At 33.5% G+C, this 13,558-nt stretch overlaps 1 protein-coding gene across 1 annotated transcript; it reads left to right on the top strand.

Annotated features, from left to right (window-relative positions):
• Window positions 1-1,677: 1,677 nt before the first annotated feature.
• Window positions 1,678-6,490, top strand: LOC102594924 (nucleolin-like). The gene is made up of 3 exons (XM_006338102.2): window positions 1,678-2,287; window positions 4,559-4,805; window positions 5,860-6,490. Exons 1-3 carry the CDS (start codon window positions 1,958-1,960, stop codon window positions 6,243-6,245), a joined length of 963 nt encoding a protein of 320 aa, XP_006338164.1. The 5' UTR covers window positions 1,678-1,957; the 3' UTR covers window positions 6,246-6,490.
• Window positions 6,491-13,558: the final 7,068 nt, after the last annotated feature.

The raw sequence follows: 13,558 nt of genomic DNA, 5'->3' as shown, positions 1-13,558 counted from the left end.
GTCAATACATGAATATAGCTTGGTATTAGCTATACTTGATATCCTCCCGAACTACCAAACATATATCTCTTGGATTCTTTCAAACTCCAAGATCATTACGTACAATCAAAGCACAAAACATTACTTGAGTGTGTAGACTATCTCTAGATCTACCCTTAAACGAGAAATTAGTCGGATCAGACAATTTCTAACTCTAATATAACGACTAATTTCATGAGTTCCACTATTGAAGTTTTACCCAACTCTATTTTACTTTCTCAAGCCAAAATAGTGTTAGACAATTCAATCAATATTTGCAACCACTAATCTTTAGATTAAAATTTCAAGACAACAATAGATTCATGCTTAATAACCAATTTTAGAGCTAATCAACCAACACCTATTAAATTTTATGTCCACATTTTGCGCACACACTCCTAGCTACGAATTTAACTACTCATAAATGAAGAAATAAATATTATACCCATAAAGAAAAACTCTATTTCAAACATAGTTGATTACCAAAACTAAATTCCAAGCTTGGAGATGTACACAATTTGAGTTTTCTTCCAAGTAATAACTTTCTTAACTACTTTCTATCTCTTCCTTTCTACCCTTTATGACTAATTATCTATAAAAAAAATATATGAAAACTATTCCCAATCCGGAAGAAGATAAGAATATATAATTACACAAATTTCAATATTGTTCTTGGAATCTTTCAATGGAAGAACTTTCATCATCAAGTACATTATTGCTCTTAAGCTTTCGTAATCGACTTGCGCGAAATGGATAGAATGCCGATCCATAAGTGTCCAGCGCTGGTTGCGGTACCGCTTCAATGTTTCTTCCTTCAGTCACCTGTGCTTGGATCAATGGAACTGTAATATTGAATTGTCCAGTTAATCGCCGATGCTTTAGAGAGTTTCCTCCAATTCCAACTTGCATTTGATTGGCGAGATGCCACTATTGAATTGTTTTGTGCCAATTAACTGTCGATGCTTAGACTATTTCCTCCATTTTCAGTCAGTGTTTGACCTGCGAGACGCCAGTTGACTCGTGTGGGGCGATGGTTTCTTGCCCGGTGTGTTTCACTGAATTTAAGTTCCAAATTCTTAAACTTTCTTTTTTCAAGAAATGTCTGCACATAAGAGAACTAAAGCCTAAAATCACTTCAATTAGCATTAAAACATAGAAATAATTCATGAATATGGTATAATAAATTGATAAAATATCGACTTATCAACACACATAGCCCAATCAAACACATTTCACCAAAAATTTTCCACATACTCGCTCTCCAAAATAATGGTGATATCAACAAACAATAGATTCGTTCAAGTGAAAATATGACTAATTTTTTCACCAAGTCTCTATCAAGTACAATTGTCAAAAGACAGTGCACATTGTCCCATTTAATTTTTTCAAGCGTTTTTTCTATTATAATTTTAACGAGACACATTATCTATTAAATACTAAACCTTAGCTTCTCACTTTTATATACTTTCTCCATAACATTGTTTTTCTTGCTTTATTATTTTATAACGGAAAATAATTAGTGGAATAATAATTTCTAAATAGAATGTTTGCACAAATATTTGTTTGGTGTAGTAAAAATAAGGTATTGTTATAATCAAATTAATTATAATTATAGTTTTAATTAATGAGAAAAGAGGATGTGATTATGTTTATGTTGGGAGTGGTATATTTAACTATGTACAATTCGTCCCTCTCTTGTCTGGTTCCTCTCTTATGCTCATCGAAACCCTAAATTGATTAAAGACGGGACGAAGCCATCTGTATAAATTTGTGTTCCAAATCTGCTACGATCCACCATCTTCTCCTTTAATCGGAAAACGATTACCGTTAAATCTTATCGATTTTCTTTTTGTCAAATTTTACTCTTATCTTATCTTATCTCTTTTAGAAAATCTTGATTGTTGGGTTTTAACTGGGATTTGTGTTTTACGTTTACACAATGGTGGGAGGTGGAAACAGGAAGGATGAACAGTTGGTCATAAGCAACAATAACGTTTTCGCTGCTCTTGGAACCCTAAGGAAGAAGAAGAAGTCTGATAAGGGAAAGAACGCTGAAGGTTCAGTTTCTAAAAATGTCAAGCACACTGACAAGGATCCCGACCCTGTTTTCTGGGCTCCAGCCCCATTGACTGTCAAATCCTGGGCAGATGTTGATGATGAAGATGATGATGATTATTACGCTACAACAGCTCCGCCCCAGGCTATTTGGGGACCTGATACTACTAATGAACATCATCACAAGCCTAAGGAAACTGTAACTCCACTCCAGGTGTCAATTCTTCATATTTCTAATTAGCATTTCATCCTTATTTGGACACCCTTTTTAGTTTAATGCTTTATTAATGATTGCTACATATTTTCATCTTACTCTTTGTTCTTGCTTTAGAGTTATAATGTGTGTTTTCTAATTCTATGCTGGTAGATGAGTCGATTTGACATAGATAATTTGTCCACATCGTCATGATATGTTGTGTGTGTAACATTTATGTGTCTGTATATATGTGACTTAAACATTGTGTGTGTGTCTGTAAACAATAAAAAAACATTGTGTGTACACAATGTTTATGCGTCAAATGGCTTTTTAGAGTGTAGAGCAGCAGTGTAACAGTATTTCTCTGGTCAGTAAGGTCAACTGGAATCACAGTATCATGAGAAGGATAATGTGTTTGCTCTACTCGTTTTCCTTTGTTTGGTGAAGAGATGTTTGCGCGCTTAGAGTGTAGTTGATATGTGGCTGAGTGTAGTTAATTTTATTTCTCTTATCTTTTAGTTTTCATTTATGTCTTAGTTTGTTTGGTGCTAGTTTTCCTGGGACACTTCACGCCTGCTACTGCATTTGTCTCTTGTGAATAATTTTATCTTGTATTCAGATATCACAGTTATGTGTCTTAGCTCCATATTATGCAGTCTTCAGTCAATTTTATCTGTATCGGATGTTGCACCTATATTTTGTGTTCTGGATTCTTCATCAGTTCATTTTTGATAAGGTTAGATTCTTTAGCTGTTTATCCAAATTATTAAGACTTAACTGGTCAGTGAAGATGACAGTTAACTCCAAGAAATTTATCACATGATAACAACTAGAAGAAGATGTTGGAAACAGGACTGTACAATGTTCAGTATGGTACGGTGATAACATGACATTGACTCGAGAAGATTTCAAGTCTTAATTGTTTTTCTTATACTCCAATTGCATGAATGTATCATGCACTAGTACTATTTGTAGGCTATGTTATACTCCAATTACATAAATGTATCACGCACTAGTACTATTTGAAGGCTAACTTATTGTTATCTCGATTTGGAAACCAATAAAATCCAGTGGGTTGAATTATTTTCTACTCTATGATTTTGATAAAAAGGGAGAATCTGGTGCATGAAGCATGCAGTGTTCAGGGTCCAGAAAAGGACTACACTATGTACGACCTCCCTGTAGGGTTCGGATATTAATAGCATTTTCCTCATTTCAATGTAGCATTCATGATCTTCTGGATTACATGGGCGATATCTGATGGCCTTGAGGAAAACAAATCTAGATAAGTTGCCCATATTTTCTTATATGCTCATTAGCATAAGTTGGATTTCTTGGCACCCAAGGTTATTGACCTCTAATGGTCTGTGAAGTGAGTGCAAACCTTGGAGATCAAGGTTCAATACAATATTAGAAAAAAATACTATGTGAGTCCTCCTGTCTACCTAAGCCTTGGTGTCAGACTTACCTGGTACCTGGGCTGCTGGGAGGTAGCACATACCCGGTCGAATCCAGGTGCGAGCAACAGTCACCTTTAGAAGGAAAAACAAAGTTGGGTTTTATGTACAATTACAGGCTTCGTCTTTGTCTTGGAGTATTTTGCTAACAGGATTTAAACCCAAGCACGAACGGATGTACCTCGCATTGCTGTTGAAGAGATGACTTTAATTTTTAAGACATTAGGTGGTGGTGGTGTCCTGAGAAGCTGTTCAACTTAATTTTTAGAGCATACTCTAGTCTTGTCACGGGCCCAATTTTTTTAATGATCTTTGCCTTCTCGATTCTCTGTCCTTAGCTTCTTTCCTGTTGTTGTATCCATCATTCTTTCTTACTCCTTTTTCCACGCTGAGCTTTTGATTGATAAACTATCTTTCTTTTGTAGTCCCATGAATAAACTTCTTATTCTTGCCTTTTCTTTCATGTTGCCAGTGGTTCTTGGTTTCCGTTGTGACATGAAGGATTATCAATAGCTAGTTAGTGTTTGCTTTAACTGAAATATATTCCTTGACATCTGTTTGAAGATGGCCATAGTTGGTTTTAAAGTTGCTTCACAAAACCAATTTTATTTCTTGTTTACATTGTAATGAAGGGCTTTGGAACTATGACGAGTTTGGTATAACAAAATTTTTCTTCTCTTCCTATATGATACTTTCCTTCTATCTAAAAGAAAAACATTTTATTTTTTGGTGATCAAGTTATAGCGTCTCAAAAATGAAGGTTCCTTTTTCATTCTATTGTTTCCCTTGTTCAGCAGCTTATCTGCATTAAGTCTTGTAATCTGTTCATCAGGAAAGTGAAAGTGAAGAAGAAGGGCTTGATGAAGCTGATGATGATAATGAGGAAGAACATGAGCAGGAACCTGCTTTACCAGAGGAAAAGGTGCCAATTGTTAAGAAGACTGCTGAAAATGTGGCCCCCAAAGAGTCGGAAAGGCAGCTTTCAAAGAAGGAACTTAAGAAAAAGGAACTTGCTGAGCTTGAAGCTATGCTTGCTGAATTTGGATTAAACAAAGCTGAGAGCAATGATGATTCACAAGGTAATTTGCTTATGATTGCAACTCAAACTTTTTCCCATCCAATCATAAGCAAATCATTGGACAATTTCATATGAGAAATTCTTAAAAATTTCTTGTTCCATAAAAAATACTTAAATACAAGATATGTTTGCCGACTGCCTGCATATTCTTCTATTGTATTACTTCTGATTTGTATTCATTGTACTGCTCTGCCCTCTTCCTGCATCTAATTTGTTATAGTGAAATATCTATTAAAAGCAAGAACTGATACACATCTCGAATGCCTCAACTCATGTTCCCACAAAAGTGGATCCTGCGCTAGTAGCTTAGAATAAAGTAATTGGAAAAGGGCCAAAATTGCCCCGGTACTTTTTGCCGAGGAGCACATTTACCCTCCGTTGAAAGTTGGGCAGTTTTATGACCTTGCTGTAACCAAAAGGCACATTTATGCCCTTATTTCAAATTTCAGTTAACAGAACTATTAAAAAAATAAGAATGCAAAATTTTCTGCCCTGTGTCAACATTACAATTTTTTTTAAAAATATATTTTTATTTTTTCTAAAACAACCGCATTATTGACAGAGGGCAAAAGCGTTCCTTGGCGGAAAATACAGGGGCAATTTGGGCTTTTTTCTGTTCCTTTTATTTTACTTTTTCTTTCTAACAAATCCCTGCTGCCCCACAACCATGGCATTGCTGTGAAAATATCAAGGAAATTCACCAGGGATAGAACATATGGGTGCCTCTGCAAAGATGCTCAGCTTTATCTATTATGTCATCTGGCATTTATTCTCTCTTTTTCTTGTTCTTGTGTTTTACTCCCTCAATCAAAGCATGTTTCTTCTGGTGAGCCTTGAAAGTTGTATGCTTCTTTGGTAATTGGTAAGTGTGATCATTTTGTGACATTTTTACAAATATGTGGAACTCTAATCTGGTGGTAACTTACGTATCCTTATAATACATTCTGGATTGGAATTGTTAATGTGGTATGTGTCTATCTTTCACTATTTTCCAAATAAGCTTGGGTAATGTATGGACTATTCCAAAGTGACTGGGTGCTCCATTCCACTTGCAGGTGCTGCACAGGATAAGGTGGAAAAACTCAATGGAGAGATGGCTAAGAAGGATGATAATGCTCCTGGGGAGAGCAAGAGTGCAAAGAAGAAGAAGAAGAAAGATAAATCATCAAAGGAGTCCAAAGAGCAACATGATCAATCCAATGGTGTTGAGCTTGGAAATGGGACCAATGAAATAGTGCCAACCGAGAAAGGAGAAGATGCACCTACTGTTGCTGCGAAGGACAAGATAAAGAAAATGGCATCTCTTAAGAAGAAAAAATCAAGCAAGGAGGTAGATGCTGCTGCCAAAGCTGTGGCCAGTGAGGCTGCAGCAAGGAGTGCAAGGCTAGCTGCTGCAAAGAAAAAGGAGAAGAACCATTACAACCAGCAACCCCTGCGGTGAAATGTTTCTTGAATTGGAAGTGAGCATGTATCTTGTTCATTTGTTAAATGCACAATAAACATCAGAATCTGGTTCAATAGAGATGGACTGTCATACTACTTTTTTATTTTACCCAAAAGAAATTAATCTAAAAAAATAGGTTTACTGAATGGTTGTGGTGGTGTCTTTTATATTCTGCTGCTGGATGGACAGTTTTTGTGATGTTGCTATCAAATTGATATGAACCAAAATTGAATTTGTGTCCTCATGAGTTCGCCAATGAGTGTATACATTCTCTATTGGAGCTTTGAAGCTATAGATAATAGTACTTCTGCAGGGTCTGGGTTTGTGGTATCATCATTAGCTGTAAAATTAACAAAGTTAATAAGTATTTATTGTATTATCTAAGGAAAAGGAAAGGTTGTCTGTGGAAGAGTGTTGTTTCTTTGGATAAACCCCCAGATTGAACTGTCAAACAGCAGCCTGTTGTTGCTAGTGCACATGTTTCTACTTATTTATTTTGCTGCAAAATGAAAGTTTTTATTGCAACAACATTGTTCTTGTTGCATCTTATGCAGTCTTTGGATCAGAGTTGCAGAATTAGTATCAACAGGATGAAATTTCTCAATTTATCTTTTAAAGAGTGACTATGGAAACTTCAAAAGACGCTACCAGTGCACAAGAGAGATTTATATTTGCATGTAAATTCATTTTCAGCACAACTTGTCAATTGTCATGGTCTTTGCGTTGATATATTCATGGCTCTATCTATGGGTTGAAACAACTCAATTTCCTTTGCCTAGAGAATAGAGATACATCTAACATTTTATTAAAAATTGAAATTGGGCCACATAGGCCATTTTATTTAGTATAACTTACATAAATCCTTAGTGTAAGGACCTAAAAATTGCATTTTATCCCTACTCTTTTCCAATTTACAAAAATCTCTCAAAATTAGTGCTATCCAAATACATAACAAACGAGCCGGATACACTAAATCTAATTGATTAAAACAAATTCAGTTACGCTTTTAAAGGAAACGTAATATAAAATTGAATGTGAGTCCCCCAAATCACGCTAATCAAGTTGATGTCAAACTCTCCCAAATCGTAACAACTTCAATCAATTCAAAATTCAAATTTTCTTCTCTCAATTCTCTTTCAAATCCGCCCAACTTTAAACAATTCAAATTTTATTCTCTCAATTCTCTTCCAAATCCGCCCATTTCAAATAATTCAAATTTTCTTCTCTCAGTTCTCACCCAAATCGTAATAGATTTAAAAAAGTCGAAAATAATTGATGATACATGATGAATACATCTATTATGTTGAGACATTTAGGAATCTAGGAAAGCGAGGTGAGTTATTAACGATACATAAGTGTTGAATTTCAAATTTCTTCTCCCAGTTCATTGAAGATTCTTTCAATTTTGATTTAAAATTATCAAAAAATTTGAGAAGATACATCATGAATATTTTGAATTTGTTGAGACATTCAAGAATCTGAGGAAAAAAATAGACCTGACATTCAGGAATCTGAAAAAAAACATGAGCCTGAATTTGCAATATATAGAATAGATTAGAGCTTTAATTTCAGAGTAAAATAGATATGACAATAAGAGGTATGAAATTACATATATTGTGTTTGTTAATTTGATTTTTGATTTGTGCTTTCGAGATGACTAGATCAATCGTGATACATAGTATTTGTGTATCTTGTATAAATGTATACGTATTATATTCCTATTAATTAGATACATTAAATACGTAAATTTTGCACGTAAAGTGTTTGCTTAGAGTTCGACATATTACTATGTAATAGTTATAATATATATCAGATACATGTAGTATTAATTTAAATTATTGTTCATGACCAAATATTAAGATGATACATTACTATTTTTATATCTTATTGTGTTTATGAAATACTGTATTTTATAGATGATACATTATACATGTAATTTATCGTAAAAACATCAAAATATTCGAGAATGAGGGTATGTATCAAATTATATTTATATTTTGTATATGATATTAAGTATAAATTAGTTGTCTGATTGTTTGTGGTTGGTACATAAAAATAATTGTTTTATGGAATGTTTCACTAATTTTTTTCAATGTTAACAGGTTGTTGCATCATCTGAGTATCTTTATTCAATCTTTGATTCTGGAAGAAGATACATTATTTGCCTTGAAAGATAAATATGCAATTGTGGACGATTTCAAGTTGATAAATTACATTTTTTTATATAATGTATCATTTTGTAGTTGATAATAATGTATCTGATACAATAAGGTTGTGAAAAAAGGTGTATGTAAGTTGAAATAAAGTGTATCTATAAATGTACAGAATGAATAAGAATTAAGTTATAATTAGATATATGAATGAATCAGCAAGTAACTAGAACTAAGTGTCCAATATATCAACAACTAACTACAACTAAGTTATCAAGTATATACATGAATGAATCAACAATTAAGTTATCGAGTACATTGCATTGGTTAGGCGTCAAATGAAGTCGAAATCGATTTCGTAAGATCCATACCATAAATTGATTTCAAGTTGATAAGATACATTTTTTATATAATGCATCATTTTGTAGTTGATAATAATGTATCTGATACGATAAGGTTACGGAAAAATGGTATGTAAGATGAAATAAAGTGTGTCGATAAATGTATCACAATAAATAAGAATTAGGTTATCAATTAGATACATGAATGAACCGTCAACTAACTACAACTAAGTGTCCAATGTATCAACATAAATGGATTAGCAACTAACTACAATTAAGTTATCAATTATATGCATGAATGAATCAACAATCAAGTTATCGAGTACATTGCATTGGTTAGGTGTCAAATGTATCAGCAACTAACTAGAACTAATGAGAATATTTTTTGGTATGTGTATGCATGAATGAATCCGATACTTAATTTTATGGCATTTTTTGTATCATATTATATAAGACAATCCATACCGTAAATAACAACTAAATATAATGAAAGTTAAAGTCAAAATAAACAAGTTTTTAGAGAAACACTCTAAAACTTGAGTAGAAAGATGTATCTTAAAACAATAAAAACAAACACTCTAAAACTAGAGTTAATGTATCTTAAAAATCATAACACTCTAAAAAGGTGTCTAACAACTGATAGATAATCTCTCTTCAACATTAACCAAATCCTCTTGAGCTAGTGCTGTGAATTGACTCTTAGGCTTTCGTGGATCCTCAATTTCACTAACGTATGCTGTCTTGGCCTTTTCAGTACCGAACTTTCATAATAGGGCTGCATATCGTGTACGGATGTAATCCTATCGAAAATCATTGGATGAAATATGGATTTCATCACTAAGGAACTCAACAAATGCAGAGCTATAAACCAGTCCCTTTAAATGCAGAAGATACATTATAAAATTAAAGAAAATACATTATAATTCTAAACAAAATCATACTAATACTTGTTTATGCTTATCAGTAGCCAAACTTTTGTATTTGATGATTATTAAGACTGGATATAATGTATCTAATACACACGGACTAATACAAGTTTTGATTGATACACCATTTAACATGATGCTAATGTATCATATATACATTGAATAATACAAGTTTTGACTGATACACCATTGAACATTATTTTTGTCTCAATGACATGACATCTTGTGACTGATACATTACTAAGCATATTACAATATTTTATACATTATATATTTTATAACTTCATATAATTACAACAACTAGTCAAATAATGAACAAAATTAGGGTTTAGTGTATCAACAGATTAAAAACTTAAACATTGATACATTACAATATGGAACATGAATTTTATCATTAATGTATTATTTTTTGATTGACTAACATAAACAAGTTCATAAATCAATAAAAGAAGATCAAAAAATTAACCTTAGGTAAAGAAGGTCAAGAAATTGCAGGAGCCAATTTTTGACCCCTCTTTTTGGGGTTTTTATCTACCTACGCTTTAGAAGATGAAGAGCAACTTTGATTCACCATTGCTAATGGGTGATGAAAACTTTAGATCTAGTTTCAGACCATTTAGGATCGTCAAGAAATTGATGAAAAATTAAAAAAATAAATCGAAGAACAGTAGAATGGAGAAGATGAAAACTACCTATTCAATGATTTGAAATCGATTGACTATAGAGAGAGAAAGAAACCATTTGAAATTCAAATTAGGATGAAGGATGTAATTGATTAGATTATGGGAGTGAAATAAGGGAGAGATTGAAGGAGTGAAATTAAGAGTGGAGAAACGTGGGTTTGTAAAGTTGGACTAATATATCCGGACGATTTGAAATTTTGGGAAAAAGAAGGGATTTTTGTAATATTTTAGAATGGTAGGAAATAATAGAAAGTATGGTAAATAAAAATGTGTATATAGGTAATTTTCCCTTTTATTTAATTGAAAAAGAAAAATGGTCTAATAAAAAAGACCAACTCAACTGTTCGAACAGATCCAAATGAAAAAAGTAACTACACTATAACAAAAGCAAAACAAAAGTCTAATTCCAAATCTGGAAGCTCGGGTGATTGAATTAAGGGTGACAAGAAAGTTTTAATTTTTTTAAAAAATGACCCGTCTTGAGTATGTACTCCCTCTATATTATATTAAGTGTTATAAAATGAAGTATGTGTAGTAAAATAAAATGACAAGAAGAAAAGGAGAGAAAGAGAGAGACACAAAGTAGAAATAGTAGTAGTAGCTTTTCTCTATTATTGAATGTTTTTTTTCACTTACTCTTTCCTTCTATTTTTTTACACTTTGCTACAAGAAGAGGGGTATATATAATTGTATATTCTTGGGCCCCAAGTGTGATACATGGATATCTTCTTGCCATGTATACACTTTGGGCACCAAGTATATCATATGGATGGTTAGGTTACAACACTTTGTTTGTTTTGTGTATATTCATCTTACACATAGTGTATAGTGTGTACATATATGTATCCACAAAATATATGTATGTGGACATCCATTTTACAAAACTCCCCCTTGGATGTCCATGTTTTAATAGATAGTGTGCCTCGTTAAAACCTTACCAAGGAAAATCCAATGGGAAAAATCTTAGTGAAGGAAAAAGAGTACACATATCTTATAATATGCATTAAGAGCTGCCTCATTAAAAACCTTACCAGGATAACCCAGTGGGAGAAAACCTTGGTTAAGAAAAAAAGAGTGCAACACGTATTATTCTCCCCCTGATTAAGACATCACTTTACAACTCGAAGATGACACATTCCAATCTTATATCTCGGCTTCTCAAAGGTTGAAGTTGATAATGCCTTGGTGAATACCGAAGTGTTGAACATATTCTACATCCTTCTTTTCAAGGTCATGAATAAAAAGAAGAACTTCGATGGAATATATTTTGCTCAATCTCCTTTGATGTATCCTCCTCTTAGTTGAGCACATAAGGTATTGTCTTCATATAATGTTGTTGGAATATCTCTTTTCGAAGGAAGATCACACATTCTCTGGGTATCTTTATTGATCTCAACCAAATATAATTTTGAAAAATACTCAATTCGTGATCTTATCGACATAGACAAATTGCTCGTTCGATTTGTTAGCAACAACAATCGAGCACTGACGAACACTTTAGTAAAATTGACCGTCTTGTGGAATGATTTGAAATGAAAGTATTTCCAAATGAAAATATATATCTTTCATGATTTCAAACTTCATAATTTCCTGCAATTTCATGATTAATAAATCTTGACACAATTGGTCAGAATAAATAATTTATATCGATATTTGATTCACTCTAATATCTCCACCGATAAGAGTGATGTTATATTTTGCATGCATACTAATAAAATTATTTACCATGAATAATAATAGAAGGATACATAAGTGCACCAATTGCACTATTACATGGTACTTTCTAACCATTTTAATGAGATCAAAATTGATCTTTATAATATGCGATCTTACAACCATTGGGGTACTATTCAATGGAATCGCTTTATAACCTTTTAAATTCTTCAAGAATTTTTATATAATATTTAATGCCTAGCTAGACATGATAATCATTCATCATGCATATTCAAGTTTTTCATATATTGTCATACTTGAAGAAATCTCATTGCATCCACCTTGGGAGTATACATCTCCATAAAGTGTTATGTGATGAGTTTGATATTTGAACTCATTTAGGGCTTTATTTATAATGATTTAGTATCCTCAAATGCTTATTTTGTGCCAACAACTTATGTAAAACCCTTGATCTTTAGATATATGGATTGAGGAACAAAGCTAGGATAGAAATGGGCAACATAGACAACACTAGCGAAAAAGAGAAGGGAAAAACAAGCCTGATGATCGCCGATGTCACTCGGCGACTCGCCAAGTTGCCACTCTACCGCCTAAAGTTACAGAACGCTAAGGCTAGATTAGGAGTAGCTTCGGCGAGCAGCAGTTCCACTCGGAGCGTCACCAATCGAATCGGAGATGGATGACTAGGTCACCGAAAGTACTGATGGAGATCCAGAGAAGTGCTGATGGGCGAGATGAAAGGAAAAATGGCGCATCGCAGAATGAGACGGTGATCCCGATCTGGCTCGCCTAAAATTACAGTGGTTGGACTAAGAAGAGGTAAAAAATGAAGGCGAGACGAAGGAGAATCGATGGGTTGCAGAATGGTTGGCGACGCCCGACTTACCTCACCGATTGGTTTCAAACAGCCACACATCAGACTTGCATAAATTAATTTTTGGAAGAGAGAGAAGGTATTCAGAAACGGAAGGAACAAAAGATTGAAAGCTCTACCCTTGTGGATTTCAAGTGATTTTAGCAAGGTTTCCCATTTGAATTTTGTAATAGAGAAAATTTTAGTTAATTTTAACTTTCGAATTTTGTTTACCCAGCTATGGAAAACGTGGCAGGTATTGAATTTCATATTTTCTCTATGATTGGCTAAAACCCTAACCTTGGGGGTTTGACAATGTGACTAATTGTTGAATTTTACTAAATGGGTGTTATCAATTAGTGATTTTTGATGTTAATCTGAAGTGGGTTTAAATTACTATGGTGGTTTAACGTCCATATTGCATATTTAGTGTGATAGATTTCAGAGTTTTGTGCTTGCTCGAGAGAGGAGTACATAACCAACGTAGTAATTTGGCATCCTTAGTAGTGGGTCTTGACGGTTTTAACTTAAGAAGGTGAAACCTAAGAGCTAGCCTTTGTATCCAGCTTGAGGGAGTGGATTTGATGAGAGCGTAGGCTGGTGATTTCATAGATGGTGTTGAGGTTCGAGAGAACTCAACAGAAATGAGGTAATTGTTCGAGAGAAAGTTGCCTTACTTATTG

Source organism: Solanum tuberosum, unplaced genomic scaffold, assembly GCF_000226075.1.
Source record: "Solanum tuberosum cultivar DM 1-3 516 R44 unplaced genomic scaffold, SolTub_3.0 scf00003, whole genome shotgun sequence".
In the NCBI taxonomy this organism is placed as follows: Eukaryota; Viridiplantae; Streptophyta; class Magnoliopsida; order Solanales; family Solanaceae; genus Solanum; species Solanum tuberosum.
The sequence above is the reverse complement of the archived record's forward strand: the minus strand, read 5'-3'. Positions and strand labels throughout refer to the sequence as shown.